Source organism: Taudactylus pleione, unplaced genomic scaffold (genome assembly GCF_031769625.1).
Source record: "Taudactylus pleione unplaced genomic scaffold, aTauple2 ptg000199l, whole genome shotgun sequence".
Classification (NCBI taxonomy): domain Eukaryota; kingdom Metazoa; phylum Chordata; class Amphibia; order Anura; family Myobatrachidae; genus Taudactylus; species Taudactylus pleione.
In genome coordinates, this window is record NW_028284601.1 from 10,497,162 (window position 1) to 10,517,679 (window position 20,518).

The 20,518-nt window shown below is 42.8% G+C and overlaps 1 protein-coding gene across 1 annotated transcript; it reads right to left on the reverse strand.

Annotated features, from left to right (window-relative positions):
* Positions 1-8,594: 8,594 nt before the first annotated feature.
* On the reverse strand, positions 8,595-15,463 carry LOC148518780 (olfactomedin-4-like). Its single transcript, XM_088477142.1, has 5 exons — positions 15,410-15,463; positions 14,625-14,798; positions 13,992-14,204; positions 13,476-13,626; positions 8,595-9,397 (listed from the first exon to the last, which is right to left on the reverse strand). Exons 1-5 carry the CDS (start codon positions 15,461-15,463, stop codon positions 8,595-8,597), a joined length of 1,395 nt encoding a protein of 464 aa, XP_088333268.1.
* Between the last annotated feature and the right edge of the window lie 5,055 nt (positions 15,464-20,518).

Here is a 20,518-nt window from a genome sequence, read left to right on the forward strand (position 1 = left end):
AGCCCTACCAGAGTTTTACCATCTAGGCCAGACAGTAACAATTTATTAGGTAGGGGAACGACTGTAACACCCAAGGTGTGAATCAATTTTTCTGCAATAAAATTACCAGCGGCTCCAGAATCAATTAAAGCTTGGACCTTTCTTGTCCTGGACTTATGGGAAAGCGACACTACTAGAAGACTCTCTGATAATTGGGATGGCTTGAGAATAACCCCCAACTGAATGCTCCCTACTTCAGTCAGGGTTTCTCATTTTCCGCAAGTAAAGGACAATTTTTCAGAATGTGGTTAGGTGCAGCGCAATAAATACACAATTTATTTTGGAAGCGTCTATTGCTCTCTTCCGGGGTGAGTTTGGTTCTGTTGACCTGCATTGGTTCCTCTTCACTAGCTAAGGTGGGTATAGGCGGATAAACAGTAGAAGAACGGGCTGGTAGGCATTCACCTCTTCCCCTACTAGCCCATTTTTCCTGGTGGCGAAGATCAATTTTGATGCAAAGAGAGATAACGTCAGCGAAAGATTCTGGCAAATCTCTGGAGGCAAGTTCATCCTTCATCCTCTCAGAGAGTCCATGAAGGAAGGACGCTTTAAGAGCTTCCTCATTCCATTTTAATTCTGATGCCAGGGTCTGAAACTGGACTACATACTGCCCCACGGATCGTGTGCCCTGACGCACTCAGAGAAGGTCAGAAGATGCAGATGCAGAACGGCCTGGCTCATCAAAAATTCTCTTAAATGCTGAAACAAATTCCTCGTAGGTAGCTACGATGGGGTCGGCCCGTTCCCATAAATGGGAGACCCAGTCTAATGCTGCTCCTGTTAAAAGTGAAATCACATATGCCACTTTTGCCCAAGACGTGGGAAAGTTCTGGGGAAGACATTCAAATTGGATTTCATATTGGTTGATGAATCCGCGGTACCGCCTGGGATCACCGTCAAACCTTTCCAGAGTGGCTAACTGTAGTTGGGGTTTGGGGGTAGGAACCACCAGTGAAGGAACTGATGGAGAAGGTACAGGGACTGCAGCCGGGGGAGCCGGGAGAATAGAAGCCAACGTGGTTTGAATAGAAACCAGTTGCTTCAAGAGCTCCTGTAAATACTGAGCCACTTGTTGTTGTTGCGCCTCTTGGTTGTCCATCCGAGAGGTCAACTCTTGTAGTGACCCAGTACCTTGGGATCCTGCAGCCTCCATTGGGCCTGAACAAACTGTCACGTCTGAGACTGGAGGAGAGGACGTGATGGGCCTAAGTTGGGGAAGGAAGCGGAGATGAGGGGCCTGGATATATGTTCTCCTCATCCACAGGTCTTGAGTGTTGGCGAGACCTGGGCAAAGGTGCGGAGTCTAACCCACAGGATGGTGTTCGCCAGTGACCCCCCCAATTGGGATTTGGGCTTAGCTGCACCCCGTGAGCAGGTCGCGGTCCTTTGACCAGGTACCCAAGCCCTGCAGGGATAGAGACACTACACCCGTGGCCCAGAGAGGTTATGCCTGCTTAGGCACAAAGCAATTCCTTTAAAACACTGTACAGTAATACACCTTGACACGAGGATCAATAATAAGGATTACAAGTGGGGAGTGACTCACGGTTACTTGAGAATTCACCAGAGATAGAAGGCACACAGGTAGAGGTGGTATACGCTGTAGCACGGATGTTCACTGGAGACGTAAAGGCACACAGGTGGAGATGATAATACTGCTGCACGGGTATTCACCAGGGACATAAAGGCACACAGGTAGAGATGGTAACACTGCTGCACGGGTATTCACCAGAGACGTAAAGGCACACAGGTAAAGATGGTAACACTGCTGCACGGGTATTCACCAGAGACGTTTTAAGGCACACAGGTAAAGATGGTAACGCTGCTGCACGGGTATTCACCAGAGACGTTTAAGGCACACAGGTAAAGATGGTAACGCTGCTGCACGGGTATTCACCAGAGACGTTTAAGGCACACAGGTAAAGATGGTAACACTGCTGCTGTAAGGAAAATAGGAACCTGGACCGGGAACTCACTAAAGCACGCTAGGAGACAACCGTTGTTCAGGCAATTTCCTATAACCTGTGGAACAGTTTTATACCCAGGGGAACCCTTAGACAGGTGCACAGCATCAGCTGATCACGGACCTATCAGGGAGAAGGATACAGTCACATGGGCCGACTGTCATGGCAGCGCCCATGTCCGGACTTGCGATGCCGGACACCAGCCCACCTGGAAGCCACTGCATGCGGGGAGAATACTCAGCTTCTCCCCCGCCGTCGCGCAAGCTGCCCGACCACCCAGGATGACAAGGGAAACCGGCGGCGCAGTAAGCGGGAGCCGATCCCCGGCTGAGCCCTGACAGCAGCCTTGCCAACCAACCTGAATCAGGTCCTGTCTTTTTTCATTGTCTTTTTCCACATAAATATTACTCCAAAAATAATGGTCAAGTGACTGAAGATATACTCACCAAATAGTGGTTGAATCTATACCTCACTTATTATTTTATTTTACAGTAGTTGGTGCTGTATTGATTTCACTATATATATATATATATATATAAATATATATATATATATATAGTGATAGGAACACTGATAAAGTGGTCAGTGGCAGATACATTTGTCCTAGGTTTTGACCTATGTGTTCTAAAAAACCCCAGGAGAAAAGTCTGCAGTGAAGCAGATTTGAGTGTCAGCTTTTTGAAAAGCCGGTTTGGGTCTTGGGGGTGTGGATCTGAGGAGAGGGAGGGCAGCATCCACAGGCAACTCCAGGTTTTGGCCTTTTTGACCTGTTAGCAGGCTCATTAGGGTATGCACCTGGAACTGGCTGATATAGGCTGTGTGTGATTGTAAGCTAGTGTCTCATACCGGGGAGAGCAAGCAGACTGGCTGGCTCAGAGACACTTGCTGAAAATTACCTGTAAGTCTTGTGCATACGCTTGTGTTGATGGTGGAGGCAGTAGGCCCCACTATTTCTTTAGAGAGGGAAACTCTTGTCTAGTTAGCGCCCAGATGGGCTAGCGTTTACTTTTATGCTTTGTTTTCCTTTTAAGTTGCACAATAAAGACTGGTACTGACCAACTAGTACGAAACCCCAGACTGGTGTACAATTTTTCCGGCTGCTGTGTGTGTGAAGAGACAGTCCATTTCCCCCAGGAGAGGGACCCCTAATCCGGTCATGTTACACTATATATATATATATATTAGGGGTGTGCACCGGCCACTTTTCGTGTTTTGGATCTGGATCTTTCTTCGTGTTTTGGATCTGGATTGGTTTTGCCAAAACCACCCTTCCGTGTTTTGGGTTCTGGGTTTTGTGTTTTGGATCTGTATTTTTTTTTAAAAAAGCATAAAAACAGCTAAAATCACAGAATTTGTAGGTTTTTCTGCTCCTATGCTATTATTAACCTCAATAACCTTAATTTCCACTCATTTCTGAACACCTCACACCTCACAATAGTGTTTTTATGTCCAAAAGGTTGCACCGAGGTAGCTGGATGACTATGCTAAGAGATACGAGTGGGCGGCACAAACACGTGGTCCATCTAGGAGTGGCACTGCAGTGGCAGACAGGATGGCAGTTTGAAAAACTAGGCCCCAAACTGTACATAATGCAAAGAAAATAAAGAGGTGCAAGATGGAATTGTCCTTAGGCCCTCCCACCCACCCTTATGTTGTATAAACAGGACATGCACACTTTAACAAACCAAACATTTCAGCGCCAGGGTCTGCCACACGACTGTGGCTGAAATGATTGGATCGTTTGGGCCCCCACAAAACAAGCTGGCAATTAATCTGTCCCTGCACAAACTGGCTCTACGGAGGCAAGATGTCGTCCTCATCCTCCTCATCCACCGATTCCTCACGCTCTTCAGTGTTGTGTACATCCTCATCCTCACAGAGTATTAGTTCGTCCCCGCTGGAATCCACAACCACAGGTCCCTCTGTACATTCTGGAGGCTGGTCTCCCTGGAAGAGTTGATAATTCATTTTATGAACATCATCTTCTCCACATTTTGTGGAAGCAACCTCCTACGCCTTTCGCTGACAAGGTTCCCGGCTGCACTAAACACTCTTTCGGAGTACACACTGGAGGGGGGGCAACTCAGGAAAAATAGAGCCAGTTTGTACAGGGACCTCCAAATTGCTTCTTTTTCCTGCCAGTACAGGTACGGACTGTCTGACATGCCTACTTGGATGCTGTCACCGATGTAATCCTTTAACAGACAGACGCACGCTTGTCGCTGCTGCTTTGAGGATGCAAGTGCGACTACAGCCCACACAATTCACAAAGACAGAAAAAAAAAGAAGAATATTTTTATTGTTTGTGGAGCGCACTTTGAGGGTTACACCACCCTTTAACAGACAGACGCATGCTTGTCGCTGCTGCTTTGAGGATGCAAGTGCGGCTACAGCCCACACAATTCACAAAGACAGAAAAAAGAAGAATATTTTTATTGTTTGTGTAGCACACTTTGAGGGTGTCACCACCCTTTAATAGACAGACGCACGCTTGTCGCTGCTGCTTTGAGGATGCAAGTGCGGCTACAGCCCTCACAATTCACAAAGACAGAAAAAAGAAGAATATTTTTATTGTTTGTGTAGCACACTTTGAGGGTGTCACCATCCTTTAACAGACAGACGCACGCTTGTTGCTGCTGCTTTGAGGATGCAGGTGGAATCTAGATGGGATTTGGAACCGGGGACACACTACCTCCATCAATTGTCTAAATCCCACTGCACTAATGGCGGATACCGGACGCACGTCTAACACCAACATAGCAGTCAAGGCCTCAGTTATACATTTTGCTTCAGGATGAATGCTGTCGTACTTCATCCTCATCGCTAGGGACTGTTGGAGGGTCAATTGTTTAGTAAAAGTAGTGATGTTCCTACTTCCTCTCTGGGATGATGAACAACTCCCAGCAGCAGCAGCAACAGCACTAGGAGGAAGGGGTTCTTGATCTTTCCCTATTTTATTTTTATCGAAGAAAGTTTGGTCCTCCATTTATGTTATAATGATATATACGTGCGGCTAAAGCGCACACAAACACAGAAAATATTTTTTTATTTTTGCTGGAGAGTAGTGCACTTTGTGGGTTACACCACCCTTTAAGAAATGAGCCAGCCGGCTCTTTAGTTATGGGACACAGGCGCACGCTTGGCGCTTCTCCTTTGTTGATTCACTTGCAGCCACAGTGCACACAAGTCACAAACACAGAAAATATTTTTTAATTTGGTTTGGACTGGATAGTACTTTGGGGGTTACAGCACCCTTTAACGGTCAAGCCAGATGGCCCTTTACTTAGAACACAGGCGCACGCTTGGCACTACTTTGTTGATGCACGTGCGGCTACTGCGCACAGAATTCACAAACACAGAAAAAATATTTTGTTATGTGGTTTGGAGTGTACTTTGGGGGTTACAGCACCCTTTAACGGTCAAGCCAGCCGGCCCTTTACTTATGACACAGGCGCACGCTTGGCACTACTTTGTTGATGCACGTGCGGCTACTGCGCACACAATTCACAAACACAGAAAAAATATTCTTTTTTTAGCACTTGGGGGGAGCACCCCTGATGGACAGAGCACCCCCTGGACAACACTACAGCACCCCTTTAGGACTGGGACACTGCACAGGACTTTGGAGTGGACACTGCCCCTATGGAGAACTGACTGCACAACACCGTCCAGCCAGCCCCTATGGACTTTGAAGTAGTGGACACAGCGCCTATTAACAACAGCAGCACAGCACAACACAGCCAGCCCCTATGGACTTTGAAGTAGTGGACAACAGCAGCACAGCGCAGCACAGCACAGCACAACACTACTCTGCACTACACTACACAGCCCAGCCAGCCCTAACTCCCTCCCTCCCTCTTCACTGTCCACAGCCGAGTGAGAAAATGGCGCCGACGCGGGTACCTTATATAGGATCCAAAACCCGCGAGACCCGGAAGGCGGGATGATGACGTTTTGCCTCGATTTCAGATCCGAGTCAGGCGGGAAAAGTCGAGCCTGACTCGGATCGGGGGGGCTCAGGGGGGTTCGGATTTCAGAAATCCGAACCCGCTCACCCCTAATATATATATATATATATATATATATATACACACTTTCTTAAATATGTGTGTATATACATAACTTAATATTTATCATCAAAGCCTCTTATACGAGTAAAACTTCATCCCTAACCTGTCCTCTCTCTCACACACACTGCTCAAGCAGTCTTCAGTCCTTCCCCTAAGAGACAGTTTTCACTCTGTGAGCTGGTGCCGGGACTGAGCCAGGCTTGACTGCAGTATTACAAAGCGCAGGGCTGCATGATGTCATGATGTGGTGGGACCACGTGACATCATGATGTCACGCAGTGCACTGCTTGGAGATGATTTGCAGTGGCTCAGTACGGAGCCCGGCCAGCGACAGTATTAGCACTATTACTGGCCTGAGCACTGTGTGGAGCTTCTGTAAAACAAAATGACAGAAACAAGACTGGTGACTGCCTTTGTAGTAGTCTGGGCCAGACTTCAGAGGGACACCCTGGGACCCAACAGGTCCTACTGTAGGCAGGTGCCTAGGTTGCCTGGTGGTAAATCTGGCCCTGCATTGGCATAGTGTATACCCGGCATAAGTTACTGTGATTGTGGTATTTGGGAAGGTAGCCTAGATAATGGTCTATAGGGCATGCCTCAAAGGCGAATATGTTTGTAATTTAGTACACTGCTAATAGGAGTCACAGCCCACCAGTCACTGGTCACCAAAGCGGGGTATGGTGGTGTGCCCAGTGCTGCGCAGTACTATGGTGTGCCCAGTGCTGCACAGTACTATGGTGTGCCCAGTGCTGCACAGTACTTTGGTGTGCTCAGGGCTGCACAGTACCATGGTCTGCCTAGGACTGCACAGTACTATGGTGTGCCCAGTGCGACAGTCCTGCACAGTACTAGCATTCCCGCTAGGCTGTTTTAACGTGGTGCCAAACCCTGCACAATTTCAAAAGGGCAGAATGCTCCCTGCCCTTTTGGCGGCACCCCACTAAAACAACATGCCGGGTGCCATTCCCACCTACGGAACATAATGTCCCGCGGGTGGGAAAAATTGCAGTGCAGCGATCACCACCAGTACTTTGGTGTGCCCAATACTGCACATTACTATCATCTTTATTATGGTGTGCCCAGTGCTGCATGGTACTATGGTGTGCCAAGTACTATAGTGTGCCCAGTGCTGAATCTTACCTGCTGCCAGTGTGAACCCACCAGAATGAAACATCCCTCTCCCTTTCCAGGCAGCAGCACCAGTTAATCTGGGGAAGGCATGGACAGCAGTAGTCTGACAAACTGTATCATCAAGCCCCGCCCATTTTTTCAACTCTCCAGCCCCTTGGGTTCCTGGGGAAAACCTGGCTCTCTATTGGTCGGCGGCAGCCATGTTTTTGAAGCCTGCTGTATGGACAGCCATTTTCTGTTAGCCACTGCTGGTTTATTTTAAACATATTATAGCAGAGAGTGGCCCTGAATCACTAAAATTGTTCAGGCCTGGGGAGGCAGATGGGACTCTGCCCACTGGCTCAGCCCATCCCTGGTAGTGCCCCTTATGTAATGTCCACTGTAGTAGTGCCCCTTTTGCAATGCCCCCAGTGGTGGTTCCCCTTATGCAATGTCCCCTGTAGTAGTGCCCGTTTTGCAATGCCCCAAGTACTGCCCCTTATGCGGTGCCCATTGTAGTAGTGCCCCTTATGCAGTGCCCCTTAGTCAGTGTCCCCTAAAGTAGTACCCCAGTACAGAACAGCCCCCACACCTTTGTGCAGTATTTACCTGGCTTCACGCTGCCCCTGCTCCACGACTTCAGGGCTCCTGCTTTCACTCCTGCTGCCACTGACTGTATCTAACTAGATCCAGCAGGCTCCTCATATCACAGGTGATATCATGATGTCACACGCGCATTGCATCACTCGGAACGCTGGCCTCTGAAGTGATCAGAGGCTTCTTTAGCCTATGATCATTTGAGAGGCCAGCATTCCCAGTTGCTGTAAGTTGGTCGTGATCTACCAGCGGTAGCTCCATAAGCTACAAGTAGATTGCGATTGACATTTTGGCCAGGCCTGCCCATCCAAATTGTCAAATCACAACTGGAAACCAATCCAAAAATAACTGTTAACCGTCAATAATAGCAAAACACATTCGATTGTAAGAATCATTTTATTCAAGCTTGTTTTTTATTGTGTCTGTATCCTTTAACAGTGTGTTTAATAAAGTAACTGAAATAGAGTGGCTTGGCTTCTGCAAGTGCTATTCTTATATTTTTTGATTTCAGAACATTTAAGCTATGAAATAGATAATGTTTACTGTGATACTATAGGACTCTTTAAAAGAGAATTAGATGAGTACCAATTATAAAAGCAGTGAAATAATACAAAGAGTGACGCTAAGGGGTAAATTTACTAAAGAGTGAGTTTTTAGAAGTGAGTTTTAAAAGTGATGTTGCACATAGCAACCAATCAGATTCTAGCTATTATCTTCTAGAAGGTGCTAGTAAAATGTTAAGTAGAATCTGATTGGTTACTATGTGCAACATCACTTTTAAAACTCACTTCTAAAAACTCTCACTTTATTAAATTTACCAATAAGAGAGGGATTTAAAAGAGAGATCATAGGTGACCAGATAGCCATCATTGTATATGTAGAGCTTATGGTCATTGGAATTGTAGGACATGCTCTGAATTTTCTGCATCATCTTGTCAAACAGGATGTTCACATAACTTTCCTTACTAGTGCTGGTGTCATATATATAAAATATCTCTTCTTGCTTAGCACTGATGGCTCGCGTGGTGTACATAACCCCACAAACCATAAATGCATTAGTAAGGCTAAGCTTGTACATTGATGTTTTCCATGTTTGCATCAGATCAAGAGAGGTTGCATTCAGTTTTCCAATTATTATGTTCCCGTCAGACTCTTCTGTTGAATAAAGGACCCACAGTCCATATTCATCCCCCGCCATATCTATATCTTGGTACTGGGAGGATGAATAGGAGAATCTGTTGTTGTAAACTGCATTAGTGAGTCTCTTGCGATCTATCTTGTTAGTGGCCATGTCTAGCTTACAGATATCCCCACTTTGGTAGCAGTTATAGTATAAAGAATTGTTATAAAGTATCATCCCACCACCGTTACCATATACAGAAACTGATCTATCTTTGGCATTCTTGTACAATACAAGATCATTATAGGTAGGATACATCTGTACATTTTTGAAGTAATATGTATTGCCTTCAAGGGGGGCCACCCAATATAGTTCTTCAGAGGAGCCCAAAAATGAGTCCTTTCCCCATCCGCCAGCGATGTAGCTAAATCCTCTCCAGTTGAGTTGGACCACCAGGGGTTTGCTTATATTCACAATCGTACCATGTTCACACGTACCTGAGGAGAAGTGTTATAAAACATTAGTAATGGAAACATTTTAGATTTAATTTATATTTAATTACCTACACTATAATGTACACTCCTATTATTCCTAGTAACATGATTATGAGCTCTATTTACTACAATCTGCATTAGTAATGCAGATTGTAGTGTGATATTACCAACTGAATTTGCATTGCAAATTCAGGCAATATCACAGGGATTTACTACAAATCCCCTGCAGGGACAGAGCTTGCGAGAAAGCTCTGTCCCTGCGAATCCCCTCAGCACACTAGTCACGGTATTTTCACAAAAAATACCATGACCAGTGCCCCGTGCATGCGCCGACCGCCCGCCGCTGCTACCCTCCCCCCCTGGTGCTAAAGCTTGCCCCTATCATTATGCCCTGCCCCCCATGATCTCAGACCCCCGTGACCCCCTCCGTCCCCCATGTAACCCCCGCTCTCCCTTAATTACAATTACCTGCATGATCCGGCCTCCGGTGATGTCTTCCATGTCCTCCGGTCAGCTGATCTCCCATCCTGCACGATGACCTGGTCACATGATGACCGGGCCGCAGTGCAGCATGGGAGACCAGCTAACCGGAGGGGAGTCATCACCAGAGCCCCGACCACCAGTCCATGAATCAGGTAAGTGAATTTTTTTTTTACTATTTTTTTTGCAGTGTATCAGCGTGTGGTCTATTGAGACCACACAGCTAATCATTGGGGCCGGCTCCCAGCTCTGCTCTGCCTTACAGAGCAGAGTAGGAGCCCGGTAACCGGGGTGGACCCTGGATAATGCCACCTCCATGTGGCGTTATTATCACAGGGCTTTCCCCAGTATTTTTTTACAATTTATTTTTAGTAACTTTGCTTGGATCACATTTCCCATTACAATTATGGGAAATGCAATCTTATTACTAAAAATAAGTGATACTTAAGTATTAGAGTAGAAATTTACCACTTCTACTCCAATTGCCCTATAGTAACAATAGGTGAAACTAAAATAATGTGAAAAGGGTGTCAAAACATCCTTTTTCACTTTATTTTAGTCAAAATAATGTTAATTAATAGAGCCCTTTGTGAGTACGCTTTGTATTAAAAAAAAATTTCAGGCGAAACTAGAAAAAACCCTTAATAATAGCAGCTTGAGAAAGTTTTGTTCAAAATGTACTAGCGTTTTTTGAGGATTGACCGCATTTGCCATATGTATCAAGCTCAGGAAAGTGAAATGTTCTGGAGCTTGTACCCAATAGGATGCACCATCTAAAGATGGCGTTGCTTAATTGAAGTCTATGAGCTTCTTTTTGGAGCATTCCCCATGAGGGAACCAATAGAATCACAGTAAACCACCGCTGATTGCCTATGAGCTGCTGAAGTGCTGGAAACCTCGTGGAGTCACTGTCGATCAACTAGTTCTATACTGTAGATACAGTATAATATTTTTTGTGGACCAGGAAACTCATTTTTTTATTTTGCGAAGACCAGGATATCTACTGGACAAGAGGAGGGACGACAAGAGGAGGGAATAGGCAAGTATGTAGTGTGAGTGAGGAGTGAGTAAATGAGTGCATGTGTAATAAAATATTAAAACATTCAGTGTTTGTGTTTTGTCATATTTGATAATAATTTTTTTCCACAGTGGGGGTGCATTGCAAATGGCCTGCTGGCACTTGTATTTCTACAATTGCCATGGGATAGGCTTGCTGGTACCTCTATTTCCACTGTGACAAACAATACTAACCATTTATTTACACCATTACCTATGCACCCACTGGTCAGCAGTGCAGGGAAGAGCCCAGGGCTGGTTAATGCTTGGGAGGAGGACCCCATTTTTTTAGGGGGTCACCACTTTCTGAGAATACCCTGCCCTGGGCTGACCAGTTTGGGGCTGGGTTATGGTTTGGCAGGGGATCTCCATGCTGTGTGTCTACCAGCTGTGCCATTACCACCTCAGCTGGTTCAGTCCAGTGCTGGTTAAATGAAAATAGGGGGAACCCCACATTGATATTTCCCTCAGTTTTTCTCTACCAGCCTGGGCTCAGATGTCCAGCCATTTTACAAGTGGAATGCAAATAAAGAAGTGCCATCTTACTTCTGGGATTCAAGAAGGTCACTTCCGCACATGAGCATTCTGCAGTATCTGGCCAATAGAACTAGGGGAGGTGTTTGCCAATTAGTGGGGACATTTAAGCGGTTCTAGGGATATTGTCATGCAACTTCCGAGGAAGAACCATTATGGTTCAAAATGTGTTAAGCATGGCTATTTGTAGACACCTGTGGGCTATATCTGTGGACCTTCCATCTTCTTGTTCTACTGGGAGAGGGCTCTGTTCCTGGGACCTTGCCTGGCCTTGCTGTTATCATCTTTGGCATCTGGTAGAAGAACTCTTATGACAGAGGAACAAGAGGGTGATTTGTTTACATACTTTACACAGTTTTTATTATATGAGTGTATTATATATTAAATTGATGATTATTGCCAAAGGTCTCTGCACTACTGGTCTGTTTGTTTGTGTTTCTCCCAATCGCATTATTAATGAGAGGAGGGAAACAGGCAGATGCATCTTCTGGTTAGTAATTAAAGAGATATAATAATGGAGGAGGAGGAACAGTGATATGTACTGGTGCTGTGTCCATCTCTAATAATTTTGAATTATATAAATTTGTGACAAAGAAGGATTGTTTCAAGATTATTCAACACAAGGAAAGATTATTAAGGTTGAATATTATGATATATTCTGGACTTTTGTCTCCTATGAAATGTACTCACCTGGGTGAATTGTACTACTGTTCTTTTGTTAATGTTGCATTGTACAGTACATACAGTATGTTGTTTTAGTCCATTCAGAGAATATGTGGATAACATGCAAATAGGATTTTCACCATTGTGACATAAACTAACCCCCTTTTTTGTCTATTTGATAATAAGTAGTACAGTGGGACTTCTTTTGGTGTGTTTTTATAGGCAGCAATCTTTTTTCACAATTTGCAGACATATTTCTTTGTATAATTGATTATTTTTACTAGTCCAATATAAGTTTGCAATGCTACAAAATATGTCACAGAATCTGTACATTTTTCAGAAAGGCATTCTTCTGATGGGTGGAGATTAGAATTGTACATTACTTTTGAAGCTGAGATGTGCGCTGACCCCCGTATTTTAGCTTTGGATGTGGATTTATCTTTGTGTCTTGGTTAGTGTTTTGCTTTTGAATCTATTTTTATTTTTTAAATTATAAAAAAACAGCTAAAATAACTGCAAAACCGAGTTGGGACCCGGGTCAACTTGGAAATCCAAAGTGATTCTGAAATCGGACTTGGTTTGACTCAGAACCCCTAAATTCAGTTGTCAGTTTTCTGGAAACTGGACCCGCACATCTCTAATTTTAAGGTAGTAGTTGTTTTTTTTTGGCAGATGCCTACAAGTTAATAGGAGCATAGCTGATGTAAACAGCAACAGGATTGGGCACATGCAGACCCTTTTATAGAGCTAAGTCAACAATTCTTGCATACAGTATGCAGTCTAAACAGCATGAGCTTCAAGTTTGATGAGTAACATTCACTCTGACAAATGATGTTTATTCAGACTGATTAGTCATTCACAATAATACACAATAAAGAGACAGCTTGTAGCATTTAAACATTTAACTACATGTCAACAGTTTTGGATGCTTCTGTTTTGCTCTACTGGGCATTTTTTGAGGCCAGGCACACGGATGGAATGGGAAGCTCAGTTTCAGCTACAAGATCCATTAGGTATGAAAATAAATAAATAAAAGTAACGCTATAAAAAAAACCTACCAAACTGTAGAGGTAAATATATTATATTTATTTTTTTATATCTACTGGGTCCCTCCCACAATAAAATTAAAAAATAATTCTGAGGGGAAAATACTAAAGCTGTATTTAATTTAAAAAGACCATTTCTAGAAAAATAAATTATTTAATAAAAAATCAAATTTATTTAATTAGCCTTTGTATTTTGCTGTCTATGCTATCATAGTCTGCAAAATCAGATACAATAAAAAACAGACTCTATGGAGTTGTTACCTAACATATGCTGTAGCTAACTGCTTAAATCCTGATCTTACCGTAGTCCACTTGTGAGGGTGTGTTCAACATCTGGTTGCGTCTACACTCGTGCAGGCGTTTTTGTAAAGAGGCAATTTCCCTTCGGAATGCCAGAACATTGTTCTTATCATACTTTTCTAGCTGAGTCACCATGGTGGAAATGTTATGAATCTGTCAAGATAATTATATAGGGACAAATTTATACAGTTACACTGATTTCAAGTAACTAAACTTCCTATAGAACAGAATCCTTATCCTTAATAAAATATAAATATGCAGCAGTTAGATGTATTTTCTAAAACATCAATAAGAAGTTTCCATTATGAGTACTGTGCTTATTAGTCATATGTTAGTACCACATATATAAAAAATTGAGGAAAGCACCAATTATCTTCAGGCAATTTGATGGACCACTTGGCTTTGCAGATAAAGCATCTCTTGAAAAAACTTGACTAAGAAAATATTCATCATAGGCATTTGCTCCCCATCTGGCCTCTGCAAGCCATGAATAGTGACAGAGAGTGGATAACACTTACCTCCATGTATAGGGCTTCCACTTTCTTATTCGAGCCTTTAAAGAATGAATTGAGTTCTGCTGCTAAGGACTCCATTTTAATGATCTCCAACTTCAACAGCTCAAAGTCTAGTTCAGTGTAGGAAACACTTCCCTTCTCCATGAGCTCCACCCTCCTTGTCAAGTTCTTTACAGTTTGCATATAAACATCCAGTTTGCTTTGGTAGTTTTGTATCTGGCAAATTCAAAATTAGTAGTATTTTACAACTGTCCCCTTATGTTAAGTGCTCTCAAACCATCACTCTAATGGTTCTCTGTAACACTACAATTTGTTCCCTCATATTCTCTTAGTCTTTCCCCTGACTTCTATTGATTTTCTCTACATTTCTTTGATTCTTCATTTTTTTATCCCATTCTAAGGGGTATATTTACTAAAGTGAGATTTTTAGAAGTGGAGATGTTGTACATAACAACCAATGAGACTCTAGCTATTATCTTCTGGAAGGTGCTAGCTAAATGTTAAGTAGAATCTGATTAGTTGCTATGGGCAACCTCTCCATTTCTGAAAACTATCAATTTAAATATACCCTATATTTTTATATTTCCTCTAGAGAATCCATGCACCCTCTCAGTTCTCTCAAATGACAGTGCTTACATTAGTGAGCTCTAGCTGAATGCTGAGACTCAGGTTATAGTTAGATGCCTCCAGAAACTCCATACGGTCTGCAGGAAAGGTGGAATCAGACAGCATAACAGAGCATTGACAAACTCCGTGGTCATTCAGAAACCCATTCACTATCCTCTGGCTTTTAAAGGATTTGCTTGGATTCTAGAGAGACAAAAGTATCATGGAGATTCATAATGAAACATACCCCTGTTTGGTTTAAAATGTACTATTATACAATCAGCAAGCTACCTATATGAATTATACTATATTAATCATAGTCACTAATCTTGTAGTTTTATAGAGCCAGCCTCCTAAACTGGGAATATTTTGCTGTTGTGGACTAGAAAAGGGTTTCCCAAACATAGTCCTCAGGGCACCCTGGCAGTTCAAGTCTTAAAGCCATCTATGCTTCACAGTTGACTAAATTGGAACCTCAATTTCATTATACCATCTGTGCACAAGCAGCATGGATTACCTTAAAACCTGGACTGTTATGGTGCCATAAGGATGAGTTTGAGAGACCCTGGACTAGAAGATTGTTGGGCATGATGAACGTCTACTGTAGGTCAACAACAGCTAGTGAGCAATAAATTATGTTTATGCTGAGAATTCCCACTTCTAATTATCCTGATGTAACATAAACTTACCTCTTAATTTCATATCCTTATGGTGTGACTTCTATCACTTTTGATTATCCACAAATTAATATCCCTCATATGTTTCCTATCCTGCTATGCCTTCTCTACGTCAGTCCTGCCAAATCTTATACTTACCAAAGTCACAAATTGAACTTGGCAAATCCCCAGACTCAACAGCAGTAAGATCATCTTGTTTTTTCCCGTTTGTCTTATGTGTGATTCTTAATATCATAAGCTGACTTTATATACATCTCTCGATACAGGGAGGCGTGACATTCAGTTAATAACAATGAGCCTTCTCAAGTCTCACCTTTTCCTGGACCGCTTCACAAATATTTATTTGGCTTTAGTGCTCAACAATAGATCACACATGGCTTAATTTGGATTAACTAACTATGGACAGTTATTATTGATTTAGAGTGTTTCCATGGACAAATCAAAATTACTACAAATGCCTCTACCTCAAATATGTTATATAGTTAAAAGATCTAGCAAGGTTTCTACTTTTAGAAATGTGGGGTAAATAAGATGGGTGATTTGTGATAGGGAGGAATAAGATGCAAATTTTTATTGTGTAACAAAGTGAAGGATATATGAATTTGAAAGCCTAAAGAGATATAATAGTTGTTTATTCTTCTCATAATGTCCCTATCTGATATGACATGGATGAAAAAAATATCTATAATACCCTTTTCAGATATATACAGGTTGAATCTCCCATATCCAAATATTCCGAAATATGGAATATTCTGAAATACAGAATTTTTTTGGCATGACTAAGATAATGAAACCTTTTGATTTTTGATTTTTTGATGGTTCAATGTACACAAACTTTGTCTAAGGCACAAATTATTAAAAAAATATTGTAGAAAATTACCTTCAGGCTGTGTGTATAAGGTGTATATGAAACATAAATGAATTTAATTTCTGTACACAAACTTTGTTTGAGTCACAAAATAATTAAATATATTGTATAAAATGACCTGCAGGCTGTGTGTATAAGGTGTATATTTGGGTCCTATTCCCAAGATATTTCATTATGGTATACAAATATTCCAAAATACGGAATATTCGGTTATCAAAAATACCCCTGGTCCCAAGCATTTTGGATATGGGAGACTCAACCTGTAATACCATTTTTTTTTATTGTTATCAACATAACAAAACAAATTGTCATATGAAATTATTGTGTAAACCATACGAGCACAATAAACTGCAGATAACAGAAAGACTGTGGCATAACCCTGCCATACCTAACCTAGGACAGTGTTTTGTTTTAAATGAACAAACGTACAGCAGACGGGAAAATACTGTCATGAACGTGCCTCTTATTTGATGGTAATTTAAATAACCTACAAAAGGAATGGCTCAAATCGAAGGAGATGTTCCTAGCGCTCCTTTAGACCCTTGTACCATAGAGCTCATGTGTGCTAGGCTACCGCATCCCAATAATTTATCCTGCAATCCTAACCAGGTGTTCCAGCGCACCTCGCACGATTGCAGTGCAGTTGCCAAACCAAATAATAATACCAAAAAATAAAAACACCTTCAATTGTGCAGCTATAGAAATTCAGGAGTATGCCTCTACGCACACTGGCGGCCCTCAGACGCTTTAGAAAAGAGAGTTGCTGCTATGTCTTTTTGATTAGAGACATAGGGGTATATTTACTAAAGTGCGGGTTTTTAGAAATGGAGTTGTTGCCCATAGCAACCAATCGGATTCTAGCTATAATCTTCTAGAAGGTGCTAGATAAATGTAGAATCTGATTCATTGCTATGGGCAACATCTCCATTTTTTTTTTAAAAACGCATTTTAGTAAATATACCCCATTGTGTTTGCAGACCATATTAAATTAAGAACCCTTGAGGATGAGCAGTGGCTGGCACACTTTCGTATGTTGTGTGCCACCTTTGACTACGTGCTGAAACTTTTCATCCTAGCACTTTCTAACAGATGGCCAGCTGGGGAAAACCCATTGCACCAAGTAAGAGACAAGCCAATGTGTTGTTGTGATATGTAACACCTGGAGAATACCACACAATCTCCTGCTTGTTCGGAGTCGGGATATCCATGGTTTGCACTCTATGCAAGTGTATGAAGTGATGCTGGCATTGCTGGAAACCCTGAACCAGCAGTTCATCTCCTTGCCTCAAGGTTTGTGACTGGATTACATTATTAAAGGGTTTATGTGACATGGATAACTGCAGTGTGATGGCGCCATAGATGGGATACACATCCCAATCATTGCCACCATGGACAAACAAGTGGACTACTACAACCGCAAAGGCTGGCATTCAATAACTCTAGGCTGTCGTTGATCACAATTATTGGTAAGCATCAGTGCACATGATGTGCATAGTAAAACAAAGCTAATGACTATTCTTTTCAGTTTCACAGATGTCTATTAGCGGGCCTGGATGTGCCCATCCATGTGAGTTTACTTGTATGAAAACTCGGACCTTGTAATGCAAATTTCATTACAAGGTTTGAGCTATACAGAAGTCTTCACAGAACAGTGAGAACTATGAAGGCTTCTGTGTAAAAAAATAAATTGTAAAATGTTACAAATCAAAAAACAAAAACAATGTGGGGTCCCTCCTAAGAGAACAATTAGCACTGGGCTTTTCTGAGTCGGGCCTGGTTGTGAAAATACAGGGGGGAAAAAACGTAGAGTTCCCCTGTATTTTCAACCAGCACCGAGCTCAGGGAGCCAGTCCTGGTTGTAGAAATACAGGGGACAAAATGATTATATTTTCCACAACCAGCACTGGACTCTTTCTAGCAGGGGTGTAATGCCACAGCCAGGGGACCCTTTCTCTGGGTCCCCTGGTCAAAGCATTCAGCACCTGACCGCTAGTCAGCCCAGGCCAGATGTCCCAGGGGAGGTGAGGACCCCCCAATAAATGGGTTCCCCCTCTCCATGGCACACAAGGTCTGGGTTGATAGCCCAGAGCTATCCCCCTCACCCTTGGGTGCTGGGTTGGTTGTAAAAAAATAGATGATACTATTGTCTTTTACAGTAGAACTAGTGGTCCCAGCAAGCCTCCCTGGCATGCTGGTACTTGGAGAACCACAAGCAATAAGGGCCTGCTGGTACCTCTAGTTCACCTGCAAAAGAAATATTAAAATAAACACAGGACATGGACACTGAAGGTTTTATTATTTTATTTCACATGTACTCACCACTCACTCATTTACTCACTAACACTAAAACATACTCAACTATTATACCTATAGCCATTCACATCCTCTTGTCCATGTACTGTCCACATAACCTGTAAAAAAAAACCATACTCACATATTCCTGGTGTAAATCACATCCTCTTCAGTCCAAGTAGGCATCCAAGGGGTTAAAATAAAAAACGGACACCCAAACCAAGGTGGACATGAGGAAGTGTATGTATTAACACATACACTTCCTCCGCGTGAATGAGCGGGACCCAGGTGACTCCAGTCATTAGAGGAGCCATCAGCCAATCAGCGGACACCTCCATAGGAGCTGTCCAATGATTGGCTGTGAGTGGGCAGGCTGTCTGTCAAATTTCCCCCCATAGACTTCAATGATCGCATGCAGCCGCTTCTATGCCTCTGCATGATTGACAGGCAGAGGCATTAAAAGGGAAGTGTGGGGGCGGGGATGGCCGGCTTTCCTGGAAACTGCGGCATTTCAGACTTAAAAGCGCTGAGTTACCAAGCACCACACTACACTGCTCACTCTTGTTCCAGTTGTGGTCATGCACTTTGCAGTACTGCTTTCAGTTTGTTCACCACTTACTGCTGCATGCGTTTTATCCCGCTGGAAGTCAGGATTTTTGCTATGCTGCTGTATACTGTGGCATCGTTCACAGTGCCTCTTACTAGTTTTCGGATTTCCTCCTCACCACTGACACCTAGCAGCTCGTGCACCTCCTCTCCACACCTTCACTGGTCACATACATGGTGTGTTCTGGATGAACATTCTACATGTATTCACATAAATGCAAATAAAATTGTCATATTCATATTTTATTGACATATATGTTTATAAACTGTATTAATGGTTGCTTTATTGTGCTTGTTTAATGCATGCAAACAAATATTTTTGTATTTTATATTAAATCCACATTGTGCTCCAATCACTGGTTTAGATGTGTTGATACTACTTCTGCTGATTTAATTTTTCCTTTTAGAAGTATTTTGTTACTGGATGTTGCACCACGCTGGAGCCCGGTCTTACTTAGCCAGTCTGGTGGTGCTGGTCTCCCCAAGCTGCCATGTCTCCACTATGGCTGGGTTTCCAGCAGCACCAGCCATGGTGACATGCAGGCAGCTGGTTTTTTTGGCCACCTGCTGTGTGTACAGGTGGCCATGGCTTCATAGGGGTGCTTGCATCGACTTGTTTCAATTTTAAAGGGGAAGTGCGCATTGAACGTTTCGTCAGGTTTGATGCCAAATTCAAATATCCTCCCTATATAAGGGAGACTCTGAGCACAAATAAGTGTCAGATTATTAGGTCTCCTTCCTAGCTCCATCATCCTGCTTCCTAAGCTGTTTGCTGATCTGATTAACCTGTTCCTGACTTTAACATTTCTGCATCTATTTGCTGATATTGTGCTATTACTTCTTCACTCCTGAATGTCTCCAGTTTCATTCGGCCTTCTACCCAGTGCTTATTAGCTCCGTACAGGGAAACCAGACAGAAAGCCGTGACTTGCGTGTTGGGTGCAGCAAAGCTCAAATTCTTTGTGGGGTCCCAGGTGAAAACCCCTGGCACATTATGACTCAATGGAGTATATTTATTAAAGTGACAGCTATTAGAAGTGGAGATGTTGTCCATAGCAACCAATCAGATTCTAGTTGTAATCTTCTAGAAAGTGCTAGTTAAATGTTAATTAGAAAATGATTGGTTGCTATGGGCAACATCTCCAATTCTACAAGCTCTCACTTTAGTAAATATACTTCAATGCCTCTATTTTGGCTATTAATCAATCCCTCAAGTATGAGTCAGCATCTACATTATAATCCTTGAGTTTGCAAAAGTATACTCTGGCCATAACAACATGAATGCAGCTGGTAAACCTTCAGCAAAGGAGCTTCTGAACCATCTCCTCACCAGGGTGGAAAAACAGTAACAAGACCAGTCCCAGATAATGCATCATTACAGCCTCCTCAAGTACAACATGCACCGCTTGCTGCAGCACATATTCAAGCTGCAGTGATATTGTCCCCACTATGACACCCTAACCCTTCAAAATTTGATGGGG